General features: G+C 41.7%; 1 protein-coding gene across 1 annotated transcript in view; it reads left to right on the top strand.

The window, feature by feature from the left end:
• The first annotated feature begins 8582 nt into the window (after nt 1-8582).
• Nucleotides 8583-22558, top strand: part of PLCL1 (phospholipase C like 1 (inactive)) — a 364330-nt gene continuing 350354 nt past the window's right edge. Inside the window, exon 1 of the mRNA XM_065930890.1 lies at nt 8583-9272. Within this exon, the coding sequence (XP_065786962.1) occupies nt 9030-9272 (243 nt within the window). The 5' untranslated portion in view covers nt 8583-9029. The remainder of the gene's footprint in view (nt 9273-22558) is intronic.

Below are 22558 nucleotides of genomic sequence, written 5' to 3'. Positions count from 1 at the left end.
GAATTCCCAAGTGCAGTGCAGCAGCTGTTGCTCCTCCACTGTGGGTTAAGGCCAGAGGCGTTGTCTCCATGGTGACCTATGTGAGTCAATGAGGGTGGGAACTAGGAGATTCTCGCAGGGGTTAATGACAGAGCAAATGCTAGCAATTAAGCTCTCACTAGACATTTGGCTTCAAGCAGATTTTTTTCTTTATTTATTTTTAATTGAAGGTTAATTGCTATGTTGTGTTTGTTTCTGTCATACATCAACATGGATCAGCCACAGGAATACATATATTCTCTCTTTCTCAAGCGGATTTTTAAAAAGCAATGTATTCACATTCTAAGTTCCTCAATTTTATAAAGCAGATAAGCTTGTGCCAAACCAAAGAGCTATACACCTGAAAACTTACTTGAAATGAAAAAGTGTTTACAAAAGAGACCATACTTTTACTCTTGTCTTATATTTTAATTTAGAACATGCATTATAACTTTCTGCTTATTTAAATGTTGTACTCTGCTTCTTCCTCCCAAAAGATTTGAGGTAGGATACCACAAAGACATAATAAGGTTAATAAAATAAGTATAAGAGTAATATATCATCAGTTCAGTTCAGTCACTCAGCGGTGTCCAACTCTTTTTGACCCCATGGACTGCAGCACACCAGGCTTCCCTGTCCGTCACCGACTCCTGGAGTTTATTCAAATTCATGTCCATCGAGTTGGTGATGCCATCCAACCATCTCATCCTCTTTTGTCCCCTTCTCTTCCTGCATTCAATATTTTCCAGAATCAGGGTCTTTTCAAGTGAGTCAGTTTTTCACATCAGGTGGCTAAAGTATTGGAGCTTCGCTTCAGCATTAGTCCTTCCAATGAATATTTAGGATTGATTTCCTTTAGGACTGACTGGCTTGATTTCTTTGCAGTCCAAGGGACTGTCAAGAGTCTTCTCCAACACCAAAGTTCAAAAGCATTAATTCTTTGGCCCTCAGCTTTCTTTATGGTCCAGCTGTCACATCCATACATGACTACTGGAAAAACCATAGTTTTGGCTAAACGGACCTTTGTCAGGAAACTAATGTCTCTGATTTTAATATGGTGTCTACGTTTGTCATAGCTTTTCTTCCAAGGAGCAAGTGTCACCATTCACAGTGATTTTGGAGCCAAAGAAAATAAACTCTTTCACTGTTTCCATTGTTTCCCCATCTATTTGCCATGAAGTGACGGGATCAGATGTCATGATCTTAGTTTTTTGAATGTTGAGTTTTAAGCCAACTTTTTCACTCTCCTTTCACTTTCATCAAGAGGCTCTTTAGTTCCTCTTGCTTTCTGCCATAAGGGTGATGTCATATGCATATCTGAGGTTATTGACATTTATCCGTGCAGTCTTGATTCCAGCTTGTGCTTCGTCCAGCCTGGCATTTTGCATGATCTATTCTGCATATAAGTTAAATAAGCAGGTTGACAATATACAGCCTTGATGTACTCCTTTCCCAATTTGGAACCAGTTCATTGTTCCATGTCCAGTTCTAACTGTTGCTTCTTGACCTGCATGCAGATTTCTCAGGAGGCAGGTAAGGTGGCCTGGTATTCGCATCTCTTGAAGAATTTTCCACAGTTTGTTGTGATCCACACAGTCAAGGTTTTGACATAGTCAATAAAACAGAAGTAGATGTTTTTTTGGAACATTCTTGCTTTTTCTGTGATCCAGTGAATGTTGACAGTTTGATCTCTGCCTTTTCTAAATCCAGCTTGAACATCTGGAAATTCTCGGTTCACATACTACAGAAAACAAGCTTGGAGAATTTTAAGCATTACTTTGCTAGCATATGAGATGCATGCAGTTGTGTGGTAGTTTGAACATTGTTTGGCATTGCCTTTCTTTGGAATTGGAATGAAAACTGACTTTTTTTAGTCCGGTGGCTACTGCTGAGTTTTCCAAATTTGCTGGCATATTGACTGCAGCACTTTCATAGCATCATCTTTCAGGATTTGAAATAGCTCAACTGGAATTCAATCACCTCCACTAGCTTTATTCATGGTGATTTTTCCTAAGATCCACGTGACTTCACATTCCAGGATGTCTGGCTCTAGGTGAGTGATCACACCATTGTGGTTATCTGGGTCATGATGATCTTTTTTGTATAGTTCTTCTGTATATTCTTGCCACCTCTTCTTAATATCTTCTGCTTCTGTTAGGTCCATACCATTTCTGTCCTTTATTGTGTCCAAAGGAAAAGAGTATAAAGAAATATGACTCTATATTTTCTTCCAGTGAGTTCTATGATACTAACAAGCATGAATAAACTTCATATCTTGGTGAAATTGGAGGAAGAACCCCTACCACATGCAAATAAATTTGATTTAGGTGGGAGAGAGGAGGAGAAGCCTACTCTATATTCACTCCTGCATGGCAAGTGTCAGACATCAGGAGTATGTTTGATTTGAAGAGGTTTATATTATAAAATCATGCAGAAAAAAGTCTCAAGTTGTTAAATAAAATAGATGAAGAAGAGATACAAGTTTCCCATGGGCATCTTTGGTGCCATTCCGGTGATAATTTCTATAAATGCCTTTGTGGCTTCTGTATCAGTGGGGAACATAACCACGACCTGAGCTCCAACTCTAGGATCCATGTCAAAGTAAGTTAATACATAGGAAATAAATCAACACTGTTTATTTTTGAATGACCTCTGCCCTGATCATACAGGCTATTCCCAGATGATTGGCCTGGGGCTCCTGAAAGTGTATTTTAGCCTCAGGGTCTACATGGAATGATTTCCGAGGGCGTGTGTTATTGGACAAACACCTGGGCATTCCGTTCTCCTGCAGGTAGAAAAGGTTTTCCAACACCTAGATGAAATAGCAGCCATCAGGCCCTGAAGAATATTGACTGTAATTAGTGATGTCTTAAATATTGATATTTATTGCCTTTCAGTTCCTGGAAGATGTATTAAACTGGTGAATTTAGATCTATTTTAAACAATTTGCAACTGATTTTTTTTTTTTTCTGCTGTGAGGCTTGCAGGATCTCAGTTCTGCAACCAGGGATTGTACCGAGGACCAGGGCAGTGAAAGTGTAGAATACTAACCACTATGCCACCAGGGAACTCTCATTTTTGTAGGAGTATTATGAAATTATATTATGAAATGGAGTTATTATATTATTATGAAATGGAGTATCCTTGTACTTAGAAATAAAATTAGTTGATTTTTATGTTTTAATTACTGAAATATAAGGGATAAAGGAATGCATGTCAAGAAAAGGAAAGTCTTGAATTTTAAGAGGTTATATTAATTTCGGTTGTCTTTTATTGACTCAGCATATGTTTTGCTGTTGTTGTTTAGTTGCTCAGTCGTGTCCGACTCTGCGATCCCATGGACAGTAGCTTACCAGGCTCCTCCTATTTTCCCTACAAATTACCCTACAAATTGCCCTTTTCTAACAAATCTAAATGATTAATGTGTACTGGGGAGTTCTGTGGCTGAATATAAAGATATATGTGGCTCATTTGAATAACCACACCCAGGCCGGCTAGAAGTCCAATGCACTATCCATTGCGCCACAGAGCCGGTTTATATGTGGCTCATTTGAAAATGTTCTGCTTACATTTCAGTGCATCTTTGTTGTTGTTCAGTTGCTAAGTTGTGCCCGGCTCTTTGGGACCCCGTGGACGGCCACACACCAGGCTTTCCTGTCTTTCACTGTCTCCCCAACTTTGCTAAAATTCATGTTCATTGAATCAGTGATGCCATCCAACCATCTCGTCCTCTGTCGCCCCCTTCTCCTCTTGCCCTCAATCTTTCCTAGCATCAGGGTCTTTTCCAACGAGTCAACTCTGGAGAAAGGAAAAGATATACCCAACTGAGTGCACTGTTCCAGAGGACAGCAAGGAGAGATAAGAAAGCTTCTTATGTGAACAATGCAAAGAAATAGAGGAAAATAATAGAATGGGAAAGACTAGAGATCTTTCCAAGAAAATTGGAGATACCAAGGGAACATTTTATGCAAAGATGGGCACAATAAAGGACAGAAACAGTAAGGACCTAACAGAAGCAAAAGAGATTAAGAAGAGATGGCTAGAAGACACAGAAGAACTATACAAAAAAGGTCTTAATGACCTGGGTAACCATGATGCTGTGGTCACTCACCTAGAGCCAGACATCCTGGAGTGTGAAGTCAAGTGGGTCTTAGGAAGCATTACTATGAACAAAGCTAGTGAAGGTGATGAAATTCTAGTTGAGCTATTTGAAATCCTAAAATGCTGATATTAAGAGAAGAGGTAGTTGTGCCTAATGTGAGTGGTTCCAGATTTGAAGGAGTGGTTCTTCAGAATAGGTGAAGTCTCCAGGACCATCAAGAGACTTGTACGCTATGAGAACCTTGTGTAGTAGGAATAACCACAAGCTTTGAAGTCATCTGGGACTCCTATCCTGGTTCTGTCACTCTGAGCAAGTGAATTGACTCTTTTGACCCTTAGTTTCCTTATCTGTAAAGTGGAGATCAGATTTCTTCATTGAGGATTATCTGGTCCATATTAACAGAAAGGAACTATAAGTTCTCCTTCCAAATGTCATTTCTTGGTAATATATGGAAAGTCTTACTGTTCTCACTGGATTTTTCTTAGGCCCACAGTTCTGGAGTGACTAACCTTAACTAAAAGGACTACCTTGACATATCTGGTCTTTGATTCTGGGCTCAGTATTTTCAGGTTTGCTGGATCTGGCTAGGTTCCCATCAGGTGTTTTTTAGTCCAAGTCTCGATTTCATGTTACTCCAGTTTATTCTAATTTTGCCAATGCTTGCTTTGGATCTGCTCTGATTTTTCCCCTAGAATGGAATTCTAGGATCCTTAATGATAAGACGTTTTTAGTGACAGAGCCATTTTTCTTTATCAGAAGCAGTTGTTTTATCCAGCCAGAGGACTGCAAAGGTGAAGATTCTGTCCACAAATATTTACTAAGCACTTATTCTGTACCAGCCATGGTTCTGGGAGCTAGAAATACAGCAATGAACAAAACAGGTCTTTATGCACATGAAGATTGTATTGTGGGGCAGAGATAGGAGGGCAGCATGACAGACTATATAGAGAAACAATTCCCTGGACAGGACTGTTTATTTACAGTGATAAAATCCTATGAGAAAACAAAACTGAGTAATATGCATAACATAGTATGTGTGTGAGGTTGAAGGGGAAACTTGACATTTGTGGTTAGAGAAGGCTTCTCTGAGGTGGTGATGTTTGAATTGACAGTTTATGATTCTTATTCACATCCCTTCCGCCATTACCCCCACCCAGCTTCCAATGTGCCCATCAAGTGATTGTCACATCACTTGGTGAAAGATTGGATGTCAGGAGCTGTGAGTGATAGTAACTTGCAGAGTTTTTCTTTTTTTAATGAAGGTGTAGGGATGTGGTTATGGTTGCTGACCTAAACAAATCTGGTTAACCTTTCTCTCAGTCTTGCCAGTGGGGCCACAGAGTAGAATCTGTGCCTGGGTAGGAGCAGGTTCAATGGAGAGTTCTTTTTAGTTTTTAACTGAAAATATGAACATCAGGAGAAGCCTTCTGAGCTTATGCTAGAGGATCACAGAGTGAAATCTGCTAGATCAAGGTCCAACTGTATTCTCACAGCGTAATATATAGACAACAGTCTCTATGAACTGATGCTCAGAGCAAAGATTCAGAGGTGTGGTATGTGTGTGTTTGCTTTCACATGAGGGTGAGACAGAATGTTGTTAAGGGAGAAAAGAGATGAGAATAACTGGACATTATCTAGTTGAAACAAGAAAAATTTTGTACACTGCATGCTATACTTCCTAGTTTATTTTTTTGAAGATCACTGACTATAAAAATTAGTAAGGTGACACTAATTTTGATGTCAAAATATTATTAAGGTCATATACACAAATGATTTACATTGAAAGTCCCTGTAAATATGTTAATATTGTAGAACAAGACAGAGATAACCACAGTTTTACATTTTTCAGGACAACCCAAAAATGGAATTTTTATTAGGGAAACACAGAAAGATGAAGCTCTGAAAGCAACTGTAGAAGACTGAAATGAAACATAATAATACTTGAATATCAAAGAAAAACAGTGATAGCTTAAAATAGGGTATATTTGTGAATACAGCAAGTAACAATATTTCTTATGAAGGCAAAGGACATGTATGGTCGTTTAATGAGCTTTCCTGGTAGCTCAGTCAGTAAACAATACTGCCTGCAGTGCAGGAGACTGTGGTTCGATTCCTGGGTCAGGAAGATCCCCTGGAGAAGGAAATGGCAACTCTGGTGTTCTTGCCTGGAAAATCCTATGGATCGAGGAGCCTGGAGGGCTATAGTCCATGGGGTCACAAGAGTTGGACACGGCTTAGTGACTGAACCACCACCACCATGATCGTTTTAAATGTGGGTGCCCTTTTACATCCTTCCTTTAGTCTGTGGATTATAAGGGCAATTCAGTTCAGTTGCTCAGTCGTGTCTGACTCTTTGTGACCCCATGGACTGCAGCACAGCAGGCTTCCCTGTCCATCACCAACTCCCGGAGCTTACTCAAACTCATATCCATTGAGTCAGTGATGCCATTCAACCATCTCATCCTCTGTTGTGCCCTTCTCCTCCTGCCTTCAATCTTTCCCAGCATCAGAGTCTTTTAAAATGAGTCAGTTCTTCGCATCAGGTGGCCAAAGGATTGGAGTTTCAGCTTCAGCATCAGTCCATCCAATGACTATTAAGGACTGATCTCCTTTAGGATGGACTGGTTGGATCTCCTTGCAGTCCAAGGGACTCTCAAGAGTCTTCTCCAACACCACAGTTCAAAAGCATTAATTCTTCGGCGCTCATCTTTCGTTATAGTCCAACTCTCACATCCATACATGGGTTATAACATGGATTATAACAGCAGATCGGCTGAAAGGAAGCATTGAATTTTCTCTCCTGTCGTTTTCATATGAGAAAAAAAGAAAAAATCCATCGCTTTTATTATGCAGTTCTCAGAATCTCACTAGAGGGTGGTGTTGATCTATAACCAGAGGTCGCTAATCTGGTACATTCATTAGTAGGCTGCATTTATATTTAAAGAAAAGGTAAAATGAAGCCTTCTCAGTCTTCCCTAAAAGTTGGTAAATGTCAAGTCTGAAAACTCCCAAGGGCCTCATCCAGTTCTGGCTTCTTGCAGCCCCAGAGGAGCCAGATAAAGTAATGAAGAGATTACTGGAGGAGTTAAGTGGCAGATTCTAATTTCAGCTCCTGCTAACTAGTAGACAAGAAATTAAAGCTTTCTGGGCCTTCTTCTCATTTGGGGGGGGTGGGGGGAAGGCCTGTGCTAGATGATCTCTACATCTCCTTGTATCTCTGAAATTCTGATATTCTAACACATTCTGAGTCTAAAGGCTGCAGAATTTCTCCTGTTCTTGGTCAAAGGCAAAGTAACATCGCAAATTATAAAATTATTAATAATTAAAAATAACAGTGTTATAAATGAGATTACCATAGATTCTAATATTAGAAAGTCTTTTAAATTAAAATATCAAATCTTACTAGGGAATCTCAGAACCATCCTTTTTTCATCTATCTGAGAATTCTGTGGTTAATTTCTGTGCCTTAATGAATCATTCAAGGATATCTCTTGCTTTTTAACTTGCTGGAAATGAGCAAAATATGTTTACATAGGATTATCTAGAGAGAGGAAGTTGAACCATTCGTTATCAAATGTTTTAGGATAAAGATTAAATCCCTTACCTTGCACTTAGCTGACTTGCATCCCATATGTCTTTTCATGCTGTTCATGGGGACGACAGAGGACGAGATGGTTGGGTGGCATCACTGACTCAATGGACATGAATTTGAGCAAGCTCTGGGAGATGGTGAAGGACAGGGAAGCTTGGTGTGCGGCAGTCCATGGGGTCGCAAAGAGTTGGACACCTTTGAGCGACTGAACAACAACAAATCCTATATGTGCTTTGTGAGGAGTCTTTCTTTACAGGGATTTAGTTGCTTCTGTTTCCTACTACCCTTGTCTTATCTAATTCCCTTTCCTTGTCATATTTATTAACAGTGCAGAGTGAACTGAAGATTTTTACATGGAACCTGAAGCAAAGTATCCAACAACAGGGTTCCAGTAAACCCTGGTTTATCTCTGCATGGACTTAACTTCTAAAGGTGAGAGTCTGCAGTTAACCCCTTATGGTTTGAAGTCACCCCAAAGTCACTGACATTAACACCCAACACCCCATTTCTTCTAAATTGCTTTGCAAATGAAGGTTTCTTTTCCCCTCCCCTTTACCCCACCCCCCGATTTTGCTGCATCTCCAGGGTCGTGTCGAACATCTAAACTTCTCAAAATGTACGCACACGCGAGCGTGCTCTCACACCCCACTCGAGTACACGAGCCGGGCTGGGCTGGCTTCCAGTTAGAGGACACATTCCATTCTTCGTGCTCGGGCACACCCCTCCGCAGTGGGGATTGGTCGGGCCGACCCCCCGTCGGCGAGGCGAGGCTCCTAAGAGGCCCAGACGCCTGCCAATCCCCACGGGCTGTCAAAACAAGTCTTCCCTCCCTGTCACAACAGAGCGGAGTGGAGGTCGCCGCCGCCGCACTTCCTGGGGCCGCTGCACCGCGGTCCCCGGGCAGGTGGCGGGTGCGCCGGGCAGCGGTCACCGGGCTCCAGCCCTTCTCAGGCCGCGCGCGTCCTGGCCTCTGCGGCCGCCCGGCCAGGCGCCCGGTGCCTTTTGTCTGGCGCAGAGCGGGCGTGTGCATCACATTTCGGACACCTCCCTCTCCTTGTCGTTTCTCCTCCCTCCTGCTCACATCTTCTCCGCCGTCCTCCCCCGCGGACTGCCGGCCTCCTGAAGCAAAGCCCGCGGACGTCTCTACTCGAGCGATGCCTCCTCTCCAGAAAGTTGCCGCCGCCACCGCCGCAATCGGGCGGTGAAACAAAGTCTGGCCGGGCCGCCTCCCGGTGCAAGAGCGCACCCGTGCCCAGCGGCTGCACCCCGCTGCCGGGCGTGCCGCCTACCCGCGGGGAGCCCGAACCGCGCTCGGCCATGGCCGAGGGCGCAGCCAGCAGGGAGGGTTCAGCGCCGCCTGAAGCGGCGGGGAGCGAAGACGACCCCCGAGTGGGCCCGGATGCCATCTCCGGGGACTGCGTGGCGGCGGCCCCTGGGGGCCGGTGGAGGGACCGTCGCAGTGGGGTCGCGCTGCCCGGAGCTGCGGGGCCCCCAGCGGACAGCGAGGCCGCCCTCCTGGAGGCTGCGCGGGCGACCCCTCGGCGCAGCAGCATCATCAAGGTAAGCGAGGCCGCGCGGCCGGGGGAGCTCGGCTGGGGGTGGGCGGTGGGTGGGTCGGGGGGCTGGGGCAGGATGTACGGTGTCCGGAGGCATCGCAGGCTTAGCATTGTTTTCTCCAGTGTCCTTCATTACCAAACCTTCCTTCCTTGTCCGGAGGTTCCCAGACTGAGCTCTTGGCTGTGAGAAACAGAAGTGACTTTTTTTTTTCTCACCGCAGAGGAAAAGTTCCATTCTGCGTCTTTGCGTTTTGATGGATGCTTTCCTTCATTTCCCCCTGAAAGTTTCTCTAAACCATTGATATAAGGAAGAAGGCAGAACTCAGTATAAATGCAGACCTGCGGGAAGGTTGTGCACTGCTCTCCAACAAAAAGTTAGCTTTCCCCGCACAGTTTACCCTCAAGTGGAAAAAAACCCAAAAACAAAGCATACGAATCTTCGAGGCTCAAACTATCTTGAGATCTCATGAAGCGTGAACCTTCCTCGTAGGCAGGCTGTTTTCAGTGGACCCTGCGGCAAAGTAAGCAAAGTAGAGAGCGAAGGTGGAGTCTAGAGTTGTGCAGAGCGCGTAACCGTAGCCGGAAAGCAGTAAATCCACCAAGCATCACCCCGGGCCCTCGCGGTTACCACCGCATCCAGGAGGACGCTTCCCGACCCCTCAACTACCAGTCAGGGTTTCTGTCTATCCGCTTGGCTAGCCTCATCCCTCCTCTTGTCGCTTTCTGTCTTCCTTCCACTTGGGGCTTGCTTCCTGTTTGAGATTTCATCTTGGGTTCATGACATCAGTATAAGGTCTCCTGGAATTCAGAACCTTTCCATAGGCTTTGGAAGAGGGCCTTTTAGCATAAATGGGTGAGTACATAATCTTGAGGACATGACATCAAAATTGATCTTGGAAGAACAGTCAGGATGAAACTACTTCCATATAAAAATAAGCCAAAGATGAAAAGGATGGACTTGGAACTATCCATACTTCTATTCAGTGTGCTTGTGTTAATACCTTCAAAACCCTTGTTCAGGTGAAGTTGTGTGTACATCACACAGACGTGTCTCTTTCTCCAGCTCTAAATTGGAACTCCTAGTGCCAGTGTGGCTAGACTGTTCCCACAGTCCGTCCAGCTAGCTCCAAGTATGGTCTAGGCTTTTCCCCAGTACTGACACATGGACGTTTAGAGCCAAACAGGGAGATTTCTATATTAAAAGAAGGCTGGGTGGTAGTTGCAAATGACTTGTAGTTGTTTCTGTTATTTTGTGACTTTTAGATTGTGTCAAGAGGAGTGTTCTCTTCTGGGTATGAATTTGGAGAAAAAGGAAACGATCCCTGTCCCCAACCCCTTTAACCTATAAGTCAGAAAGCATGTTATTTTGAAACTTAAAAAAGCCCACTTGTAGACAGTATACATTTTGGAGCCTGAGATGTAGACACTACATGTGTTGTGTGAAAACAATAGCCACAAGATAGTTTAAAATATACCATCATAAAAAGCACTGGGCTTTTTTTGTTGTAAAAGAAATGAAAGTAACAGAGTGTAAGGAGTATACAGATTCTTGCTGCTAAATTGGTAAGTTTAAAATTTTAGTATGTGCTGGTTGATATTCTTGGAAGGGTCCTTGCTGAGTAATGGTGCCTGTTTAGGTTTGAAATTTCTTTTTGTGACAAAAAAGGAAGGAGGCAACAGAGTAGCAACTTAATCTTTTCCCTATTTAATAGTAAAATAAACATTTAATAACTGCCATTTAAAATTAAAGATACCAGGAGATGAAGTGAATTCTTCTTATCAGTTAACTTTTGTTGAAAAATTATTAATATATGCATATGATAAGAACAAATGTTGCAAAGGAGTTTGAAGGAAAGACTCCCAACCACTCCCCATTCCCATTTGCAAAGTCCACCCCAATAGCTGTTAACATGTTCTTGTGTACCAGTCCAGAAATATTCCATATATAAACATATGTATCTGTATATATCTGTGGTGAACTACCAGTGCTGCTGATTTATGTAATAAAATTTGACTAGAGTCAGACTACGCCAGACATTTTGATGTCTGGAGAGGTGTCTGAGGTCATTGTGATGCATCTGTTAATCTTCAAAGATAACCTATAGGTCATTGGTCCTTGGAGTCTATTCCCAGAGGCCTCCTTATCTTCCAGTGGGGAAAGGGACAGGTGATGGGTTCTGTTTCACTCCTCCTCTGCCATCAAGGACATCTCAGAATCTGTCACTCCATGGTTTGTTCACTTTAGCGCAATAAAAATGAGAGTTTCTAAAAAAGGTCTAGATCATAAGAAGTAAATAGTACATGCTTCTCTATTGAGAAAAGATTGCTTTCTTTGTTGTTTTTCCAAGAGTTATTTTTATTTGGCATTGAAACATACACAAAAAGAAAGGCTTTAGTACATTTTATATTAATCAAACTATTAAATGCTGTTCCGGATAGCCTTAGTACAGTGATAATTGATATTCATGGTCATAACTCTGAGCCACTGAAAGATTGTGAATCATCAAATATCAAATTCTTTTCAGCTCAGTTTAGGGTATTGTTTCTATTCTAATTTGACTGCTAATTCTCTGTAAACTTGAATATTAGATAAATCAGAATACTGCATTCCTCTATCATGCCAGAAAACAGACTGTCTTGTATATTAATAGAAGGAATGTTTTCAGTAAATTTGCCCTCCCTAATTTGTGAAAACATGTGTTTAGTTGAGAAAACAATTTCCCTCTGAGCTGATGAAAACAATAACATTTATTTTTACACATTTTTTGAAAATATTTCTACTGTAATTATATTTCTTCCCTTAAATGCCCAGTCCTAAGTTTTGAAAAATTTAATGTGAGAGTTAAACTATGTTCTCTTTAACCTGTCCATTTTCCTCTGTGTTTTTCTGTGTAATTTTTTTTACAGCATTGACATTGATAAATGTTGCATGTTTTTTGGTAAGTGTATTGTTGTATACCACAATATTACATAAACTCCATCTTAATTGCTTCTTTATGACTTGTGGTTTAAAATGACAAGTATAGTTACTTGCAGGGTTGAGAATATCTAGTAATTAGGTACTGTTGTACTTTCAAATATACTTCTACCTAAGAAATTAGACCAATTAACTATCTGGTATTTGATATAAAATTTATTTATTTAAAATATTTAGCATTCTAGATTGTAATTTATCACTATTACTCTATAACAGAAAATTTGGGAAATAGAAAGTAGTGCAGCTTGTTTCCTATACTATTGGGTTCGCCAAAAAGTTCATTTGGGTTTGTCCATAAGCTGTAACAAAAAATCTGAACAAACTTCTGGCCACCGAGTAGATGATGGAAATTGAGGTACATACCTGTTTTAAAAATAGCATATTTTTAAAGCAAGACTTTTAAAATAAGTCTCTCAATAGTTGAGAGACTTCCCTGGTGAGAGACTCGACCCTGGTGAGGTCCAGTGGTGAAGACTCCACATTTCCAATTCAGGGGGCTTGTATTGGATCTCTGGTCAGGGAACTAAGATCTCACAGACTGCAAAGCCAAGGCAAAAAAAAAAAAGCAAATGATTTATCTTCCATTATATGTAATGTATTGAAGAGTCCTACTTTTTTCCATTTCCTTTTGCTTCTGCTTCAGTGTGAACTCTTGAGAAGAAATTATCACTTGGATCCCACGGGCATAAGTGTGTGGGTTGAAGACAGAAGTTGGAAATAAGGTGCTGAGATGTTCATTGAAGCAGCTAAAGTAGTGACTTCCATGTTGCTCATGTCTCTTATATCATGGCCGGTCTTATTCTGTCATGTTCATTGTGATTGTGGGGCTGATGTAGGGGGTTTCTGAGCTACAGCCTCAAAGGTGCTCCTTGGGTACCTGCTGACCCATATCAAAATTATGGCTATCTTCAGAGGAGCACGGGATGTGAATCAGGTGCTAAACTAGGCGCTTTCATACATTATAATCACTTAATCCTCACAGCAAACTCTGAAGTAGAGAAGGGAGGCATGGAGAACTCCTGATACAATGTGGAGTCAGGATTCATACCCATGTCTGAAAACTTGTGGTTTTATGCTGATTTTCAGATGCAGAGAGAGCCACGATCTGTGAACACATTTTAGGTTAGAAGTAACGTGAACATCTAAGAAAGTGGCAGATTCTTGGGCTCCAAGGTTTGTGGGTAAACTCTTGTTTCTCTGCTTCACCTCTCCAAATCAGAAAAACTTGAAATGGATGACTCTAGAAAGCTTCCTTTGTGGCTCAGCTAGTAAAGAGTCCGCCTGCAATGCAGGAGACCTGGGTTCAATCCCTGGGTTGGGAAGATCCTCTGGAGAAGGGAAAGGCTACCCACTCCAGTATTCTGGCCTAGAGAATTCCATGGACAGTCCATGGGGTTGCAAGGAGTTGGATACGACTGAGCAACTTTCAGTTCAGTTCAGTCAGAAAGAGATTGCAGATGCTCTTGTCTTTGGTCATTTTGTTAGGCTTTCACTGTAGTTTGAAAGGCAGAGAAGCTTGGCAGATGTTCTACTTGTTGTCAATATATGAAGGTCACACCTGTTCTTTTATGCCTGACCCACTTCTCCCCTTCTCACGCAACAGTTGAGTTTGTCAAGGATTGTGTTCTCTCTTAGACTCATTATGGGGAATAGTAGAAGTGAAAGTGAAAGTTGTTCAGTTATGTCAGACTCTTTGCGACCCCATGGACTATACCATCCATGGAATTCTCCAGGCCAGAATACTGGGGTGGGTAGCTGTTCGCTTCTGCAGGGGATCTTCCCAACCCAGGGATCAAACCCAGGTCTCCCGCATTGCAGGCAGATTCTTTACCAGCTGAGCCACAAAGGGAAGCCCAACAAACTGGAGTGGGTAGCCTATCTCTTCTCCAGTGGATCTTCCTGACCCAGGAATTGAACCAGAGTCTCCTGCATCGCATGCGGATTCTTTACCAACTGAACTATCAGGGAAGCCCATGCTATATGGGGCATAGGAGTATGTATTACTCTAGAGGAGTAATGAAATAAGGGATCTTGTGTGGGAGGCCTGAAAATATTTTTTTTATAGGGACAGTTATGAAGGGAGTGATGTGTGATTGAGAAATAACTCAAAAATTTTAGACACGTTATAAGTTAAATAGGCTTCTGTAACTTGGCATGGGAGTTAATCAGCATTTATAGACTTTTTTGTCTGTAGAAATATGTTAAAAGTTCTAAAAAATCAACTTACGGGTAAATGTTGGATAAATGACCTGGTTATACAGTGGAGCCCCCAGCCTTACTGGGTGCCGTGAGTGGGTCCTGGTGGTTTCCATTGTGGATGCCCCTCCTGGAGTACGATTTGTAAGTGGCATTGGACTTCTTGCTTGGATTTGTTTTGTTATGCCAGTAGCTGCAGTTAGAGTATTAGTTTTCCTGAAATTGCCATAGAAACATGGTCACGTTTCACCTTAGAAGTGGTTGTTTCTCATAGGGGTGCCTTTCTGATGTGATTCCTTACAGCATCTCTCAAGAGAATTCAGAATAAAATTTAGATAAAGAACCTTGTATTGTTTTGATGAGAGATTTTTAGAAGTACCTGTTGATTAGTGCTTCCTACTATTATCAGAATTTATAAGAATTTTTTACTTTCTTGAAAAATGTATTAAGGTTTAACAAGTAGAAGTTAATTGCATAGCCATTGAGAGGTTAAACATACATTGCAATTAAGACTGAAGAATTGTTTTCTCAGCCTTTCCCCCTTTACAGTAGAGAAAACAAGTAATTAAATTTTGTACAGTAAAATGTCAATTGAACATTTATTTCCAAATAACACCTTAGGCACCACAGACTATTATGAGAAGACATTGGGGACAGCTGATTTTACCTTTGGTACCACAGAACAAACGCTCCATTGATGCTTCTAGGTAATGTTGGAGCAACTGGTCAGGCAGTAGGCTGGGGAGTAATTCAAAGAAAGAATTACAGCAGGCTTCCCTGCTCCCTCAGTGACTCTTCAGTTTTAATAATGGTGAATGTTAAACATAATTCCATTTTCAGGATCAATATCTAAATTGAGACCTGTATAAGATTGTACATTAAAAAAATTATCCAGCTTAAAATGACTAAGGAGCAGGAGTAGAATTCCTTTCTGAGTTTTCCACTGGGATCTCACCACTTGTAAATGAACCGTTGGTTACTAGATGGAGAGAATAATTTGATTGCACTTCCAATCTAAGGTAATAATAAATTAGTAAACTTATTACAATGGAACCTGTCAGTTCTACATAATCTCATATTTAATGTTTTCTAATAATGTAAAAAAAGATATATTTGTAACTTTTTCAAATCTTATTTATCTTTGTGGGGCTTCCCAGGTGGCACTAATGGCATAGAATCTGTCTGCCAATACAGGCGGAGGAGGCACTGGCACCCCACTCCAGTGCTCTCGCCTGGAAAACCCCATGGACGGAGGACCTGGTGGGCTGCAGTCGGTGGGGTCGCTAAGCGTCTGACAAGACTGAGCGACTTCACTTTCACTTTTCACTTTCATGCATTGGAGAGGGCATTGGCACCCCACTTTAGTGCTCTCGCCTGGAAAACCCCATGGACGGAGGAGCCTGGTGGGCTGCAGTCCGTGGGGTCGCTAAGCGTCGGACACGACTGAGCGATTTCACTTTCACTTTTCACTTTCATGCATTGGAGAAGGAAATGGCAACCCACTCCAGTGTTCTTGCCTGGAGAATCCCAGGAACGGGGGAGCCTGGTGGGCTGCTGTCTATGGGGTCACACAGAGTCAGACACGACTGAAGCGACTTAGCAGTAGCAGCAGCCAATACAGGAGACATAAGAGATTAGGATTTGATCCCTGGGTCGTAAAGATCCCCTGGGGGAGGGCATGACAATCCACTCCAGTATTCTTGCCTGGAGTATCCCATGAACAGAGGAGCCTGGCAGGCTACAGTCCATAGGGTTGCAAAGAATTGGACATGACTGAAGCAACTTAGTATGTATGCATGCACATTTATCTTTGCATCCCAGTTCATCTCTGTATCCTAGTTACTATGAAGGTTATGATAGACAGAATTTATTGTAATTAATAGATTACAATATACAATAAAAACAATTAGAACTGAATGGTCAAGTTCTACAGTGACAACATTCTCTTAAGTCTTGGCCAATGTATTGTGTATTTCAGCTAATATTTGATGGCAACAAAATAATAATGTGACAAAATATTGGAGTAGTCCCTTGGATTTAAATTAGAATTTGATTTGTAGTTTAATCTGTAGCATTTTATGTGGATGTATAAGAGAGAGATAATCTAGTTTATTTTCCATTAGTACCATTATAACTAACCTCACTAATAATTAACCTAGCATTATTTTGAGATAAGTAGGATTGTATGTGATGAGTAGAAAGTAATCATTATTTTTATTATCACTATCACTCCAGAAAGAAGAAAGGCAAGTTAATTTTGAAAACAAAACAATCCATCCAAAATGAAACAACATAACAACTAAACTATTTTAATAAGTGCACTTAGTCCCCAAAGATTTCTTAATTTGTATTTGCGAATTTGTGAAAGTGTATGCCTTTTACTGGCAAGGGTATTGTCTTTTTCCTTAACCATACAACTTGGTATTCAAAATACCTTTGACAGATAATATATGTTTTCTTAATTCTTTCATACTAACTTGCTCAGAAGCCTTTTAAAAGGTGCTAAATCTGCACTAAACTAAGCCTGAAGAGTGCTACACTAAGTGTGAAAAGTGAAAGTGTTAGTCGCTCAGTTGTGTCTGACTCTTTGTGGCCCCGTGGACTGTAGCCTGCCAGGCTCCTCTATCCGTGGAACTCTCCAGGCAAGAAGACTGGAGTGGGTTGCTACTCCCTTCTCCAGGGGATCGTCCCAGCCCAGGGATCAAAGCTGGGTCTCCTACATTGAGACAGATTCTTTACCATCTGAGGCACCAGAGAAAGCCAGACTAAGCCCAGGTGGTATATTTAAGTAAGCACACTTGTACCGTTGTATGGTACTGTATAATGGTTAGAAACGATGGTGGGAGTATATCTCAGAGCACCTTGTCTGTGAGATGTTGAGGAAGATACATGCACAAGGAAGGCAAAAGGAGACCAAAAACAAACCCTGTACTATCAGCTGGGACCAAGATTACAAGGCAGAACTCTAGAAAAACTGGACTTGATCATGTTATAGGTACTTTCTTTAAGGCTCAAGTGATTTCAAACCAAAGCAGGCCAAATAGCCTGTGTCCTTAAAATCCACATCTCCCATCTCAGATCTGGCGCGTGAGAATGAGGGTGGGCTGCCCAGAAGAGCGGCCCGTTGGGCGAGAGAGTAAGCAGCCCGCAGGAGGAGAACGTGTTTCCCCTCTGTGCCTCTCCAGGCTCAGGCTGGGCTGGGGCCTGAGCTCAGGAGAAGGGCAACTGTGTGAGAAGAGAGTGGGCTGCCTTGCTCTGCTCCCTTGGGTCAGCCTGTTGTTGGGTGAGGGGAGAGAGGAGACCGTGCTGTGTGCACTCTGACCTTTATCTTCGAAAGCCTCACCTCCATAAAACAGTCTATCAGTGCCCTTGAACTTTCAGTCTTGTAATCATTTACTCGTTTTTGGAGGAGATAGTAGGGGCAGAAGTGGCAGGGTGGGGTGGGGTGGGGAATGAAGTTGGGCAGTCTGTGCTCCCCCTGGAGACGGGCATACAAGATTCAAAGACACCTTCAGCATTTGGTGAACTCCCCTTTTGAAATACTTTGGAATTATTGATTCCATGCTATAATTAAATAGTATATATTTAAATATGTTATTAATAATTAAATGCTTTATTTTTATGTTTAATAGGTAAAATACCCAGTACATCTTGCAGAGATTTTCCTCTCGAGAAATTTTCTTATAATGACAGCAAATGCTTATTTAAGTACTGAGTCTGGCATTGTTCAATCAGTGTATATTCTTTCATTCAATCCTCATAATAACCTTATGAACTTAGTGTTTTTGCTTGTTATTTCCCTTTTCACAGTTGGAGAGATACTATATGACTTGCCCAAAGTCACTTAGCTGGTAAATGGCAGAGTGAAGAAATGGACCCAAATGGTTTAGCTCCATAGGTTGCTTTTAATCTTTATAGTATACATCCTGCTAAATAGTATTGATTTAAACTTTAGCTAGTATGCATGAAATAGCAGACACTATATAGCTACCTTAAAAACTAAGTTTAACTGACAAGTCAAAAAGAAGCAATTCTGAAAACAACTTTGGGAAACTCTATTAAGGATTTTTTGCTCATGCTTTTTTTTAGCTTCTTAACCTTTCATGTAAAATGCCCATGACTTTACAGTAATATGGTACTCCAATCCACTTTCCCTTGAGAGAATGGAATTTCTCTCAGTATATTTTTACTCTTTTCCAGAATAAACATCTTTACCATGAAGCAACAATTTATGATCCAACTTTGCTATAAATTATACAGGTTAAGGATGGACTGTTACTTAATTAATGCAAACTGATATGATTTATTTTATAGTTTGATAGTTTTGTCTTCCAGCATCAATAAATCAAGAAGATGTACCTGAGTTTTTAATCCAGGGAAGTTGCAATTTTGATAAGTGGTAGTAGATATGATGCTGTATGATTCAGATTTCTCCCCAATTACATTTGAGGTAGGTGAGTTCATCATACATGTGAGGAATATTTGAGGAATTTCGTTAAACTGAAAGTCTGTTTAATCATTTTACTCCTTTTTTGGGGGTGGAAATTTCAAAGTCAGTATGTGGGAAATTTAAATATGTGAGTATGTTGTGAAATTACTGTGCTCGTGGCTACTTTATTGTGTTGATGGTAATGAGTCCATTCTGCCATGCAGAGATACAGTACTATGGCCAAATGGTACCCAGAGGTTTATCCCCGTCACTTGGAGACTGGCCAGGGTTAAAGGCACAGTCAGCTCTCTTGTTGAAACACTCCTCATATGTCAGCTTTAATTATCTATCTCTGGTTATGTTAAATTATGGTAAGGGCATAGGACTTTGGCTTTTTCTTTCTCTTCTCTCTCTCTCTCCCTGTCTTTTCTCTGTTGCAGCATTTGCACAATAAGACATTTGGTCACTTTCTCTTATACTGTTATTTTTTGAAAAAAACAATGAGGCTTTCTGCAAACATCTGAAACTTATAAGAACTATTTTCCTTAATACCCTTTGATGTTCAGTTAGTGTGGAATCAGCCTTGTTTTGTGAGAAATGCAGTGGTGTGTATGTGTGTACACACTTAAGCTAGACATACTAAAAGAAACCTCAACAGCTTTTTGAGGATCAAAGTGACTTTTTGATCCCCAGCTTTCTGTCCTATGGCTGAGGTGATGGTCTTTATCCAATGACACATTTATTATGAAAGTAATTGCATGGGCTATGAGAAGTCAAAAGTATTAGCAGTTAAGTTACACCACAACTTGAGATTTCTATGGTTTGGGGAGAAGAGAAAGAGGATCAATGTGTGCTAAAGAGAAAGAAATCAGATAGGACCATGTTTATAAATGGGCACAGTAATGTTTCAATAAATAGTTCTTTACCTGGATCATTCTGCCAGAAGTTGTACATTTGGAAATACAAAGTTTGGAGATTTTGTTGGCATTTTGGTTCTGGAGAGTCTTTTAACTAACACCTCACTCCATAACATTGCTAAGGATGAATACTCAGCACAGGGCCCTTGAGCCTAGAGATTCCTGGGAAGAATCTAGAAAGAACTGGTCTCAGTTGTTAGGAATGCTTGGCATTAAAGGCAAGTTACGTCTGTTTTTCTGTTTTCCTAGCCCCAGCCCTAGGAAAGTCCAAGGGAATTTGTCAGAGTTCCTCCATCAGCATGATAGGGTCACCAATACAGAGAAATGGCTTCTGGGAAACAAGACATCGTAGAAATTGGTATAACAGAATGGAAGTAGTTGTGAGTGCTGGTATTAGCTGTCACAGCTTAAAACAAAAGACCCTATGATTCCACAGATGCAGGGGACTGTGAACTGTTGTATTCAGACACCCCTTACCGTCTTGCGGAGAGGCAGCCTTCACTGCTGATCTTGCCCACCCCACTTTCCCAGGCTGAACAAGGGGAGGACTTCCAGGCAGGAGGTAACCTTGGAAGGGAACCTGTTCCTTCCACTTTCCTAATTTTGGGTGGAAAAGCTCATGACCCTTTTTGAAGCTGAGAGAGAAAGGACTCAAGAGAATCATGCGTAAAGATTGGGGAGATAATGGTGGTAGCATCCAACAGCTCCTCTCTCCAACAAGTCTCCTTGTAAGTTGGGACTGATGCTCATCTCTTCTCTGGAACATGCTGAATTGCCAGACCAGCAGAGCTCTTATGCTGTCCGAGTTCCTGAGTGTGGACAGAGGTGACACTGTCAAAGATGGCCAGAATGTTGCTAGTGCCCCATCCAAAGAAGCCATTTGAAGAGAGGGACTCTAGTAACAAAAGACTGGGGTGGGGCCTGGGTAAGTGGTGGGATAAAGAGGTCAGTGTCCAAGCCAGATCTCTAAAACCAGTTTGATGGATGTATAGTAAGAAGAGCACTGTAGAGAACCAACATCTCCACACAGAGTCAGCAGGTGGATGCCTGCCTTATAGAGAGAATCAATAGTTCAGTGTTAACCTGAGAGGCAGAGAAACCCAACCCAGTGGGGCCTGCAGCATCCCTATGATGCCATCTTTAGAGAGACAATGGCCTGTCCTATCCATCCTCCAGCCCAACCCTAGAAAGGAAGTCTAGGGAGGAAGAGAAAGAGAGAAGTGGGTAGACTAGACCTACCCTCTGCTGCAGCAACTACCACCACTGTTTCCGCTTGCTTTGGGGGTATGGAATGGAAAGAAGACCTTGAACTGAACTTGAGATTGAAGTTTTAAATGAATAGGAATGAGTTTTTTAAGGACTTGAAAAAGTGAAAGTTGCTCAGTGATGTCCGACTCTTTGCGACCCTATGGATTATTCAGTCAATGGAATTCTCCAGGCCAGAATACTGAAGTGGGTAGCCTTTCCCTTCTCCAGGGGATCGTCTCAACCCAGGGATTGAACCTGGGTCTCCCTCATTGCAGGCAGATTCTTTACCAGTTGAGCCACAAGGGAAGCCCAAGAATACTGGAGTGGGTAACCTATCCCTTCTCCAGGGGATCTTCCTGACCTAGGGATCCAACCGAGGTCTCCTGCATTGCAGGTGGATTCTTCACCAGCTGAGCTATATTGTGAAATCTGAGGTCAGTTATTAGTAGTAACTGGAGTACCCAGGGGCAAGGGGATATGAGATGGCATAGTTGGGAGGGAGTTGTTGTGGGAAAAATAAAGCTCACTGGACTTCCTTGACTGTCCAGTGCTTAAGATTCTGTGCTTCCAATGCAGGGGGCATGGATTCGATCCCTGGTCTGGGAACTAAGATCCTATGTGTTACGTGGTGCAGCAAAAACCAAACCAAACCAAATAAACTCACTTGTTTGTACTCCAGCAACTTAAGACTGCTTAATTATCCAATTACATTGTTATAGAATTGGAGAGCTTGAGATCATTCTCTAGTTCTACCCCTTCATTTATTAAGCGTGGCTGTCCACGATCTCTCCCATTCTTCCAGGGAGCCACTAGAGGTATTGTTTATGGCACCATGGATAGGTTATGGAGGGTTATGGAGGATTCTCTTACAATTTCATGGTGTAGAATAATAACAAGCCCCACAATTGTCAAGATCTTACATTCTTTTTTTAATTGTTATAGCAGTTGGAAAAACATGGCTGTGGTCATCATTTCAACTTTACAGATAAGGAAGCCAAAGCTCTGAGAGGTAGAGAAACATCCAGGTCTCCCAGATATTAAGTCTGTCTGTGTGTGGTAGGGTAGAGGTGGGGGAGGGCAGAATTTTTTCCTCCCTATTTTCTTTACTCCTCAAACTTGCAACTACCAGTAACCCAGGTTTCCAAAAAACAATGATTTAAGAATATGTTAATCTGGTTACATGGGGCCAGAGTTAAAGCAAAGTTAAGGTGGTTCAACCTTGCACTGTTCTGTGATGAAAGCAACCATCATCAACTGAACTAGGGACACATATTTAAGTTGAAAGTCAGAAGGATCTAACACACAGTGATAGATTTGAGGGGACTGCCTTGGCATACTTTGGAGGTTTGGGTTTCTTACTCTTCAAAAGCTACATTTTAGAAACCCTAAATATTAGTTTTCTATTGTTGCTTTAGCAAATTATCACAGTGTCTTTAAACAGTATGTATTTGTTATCTTATAGTTCTAGAAGTCTGCAGCCTGAAATGTGTCTCACTGTGTTAAAATTAAGGTATTGGCAGGGC

The sequence above is a fragment of the Muntiacus reevesi genome, chromosome 3 (assembly GCF_963930625.1).
Source record: "Muntiacus reevesi chromosome 3, mMunRee1.1, whole genome shotgun sequence".
NCBI classification, from domain to species: domain Eukaryota; kingdom Metazoa; phylum Chordata; class Mammalia; order Artiodactyla; family Cervidae; genus Muntiacus; species Muntiacus reevesi.
This window is presented reverse-complemented; position numbering and strand designations above follow the sequence as displayed.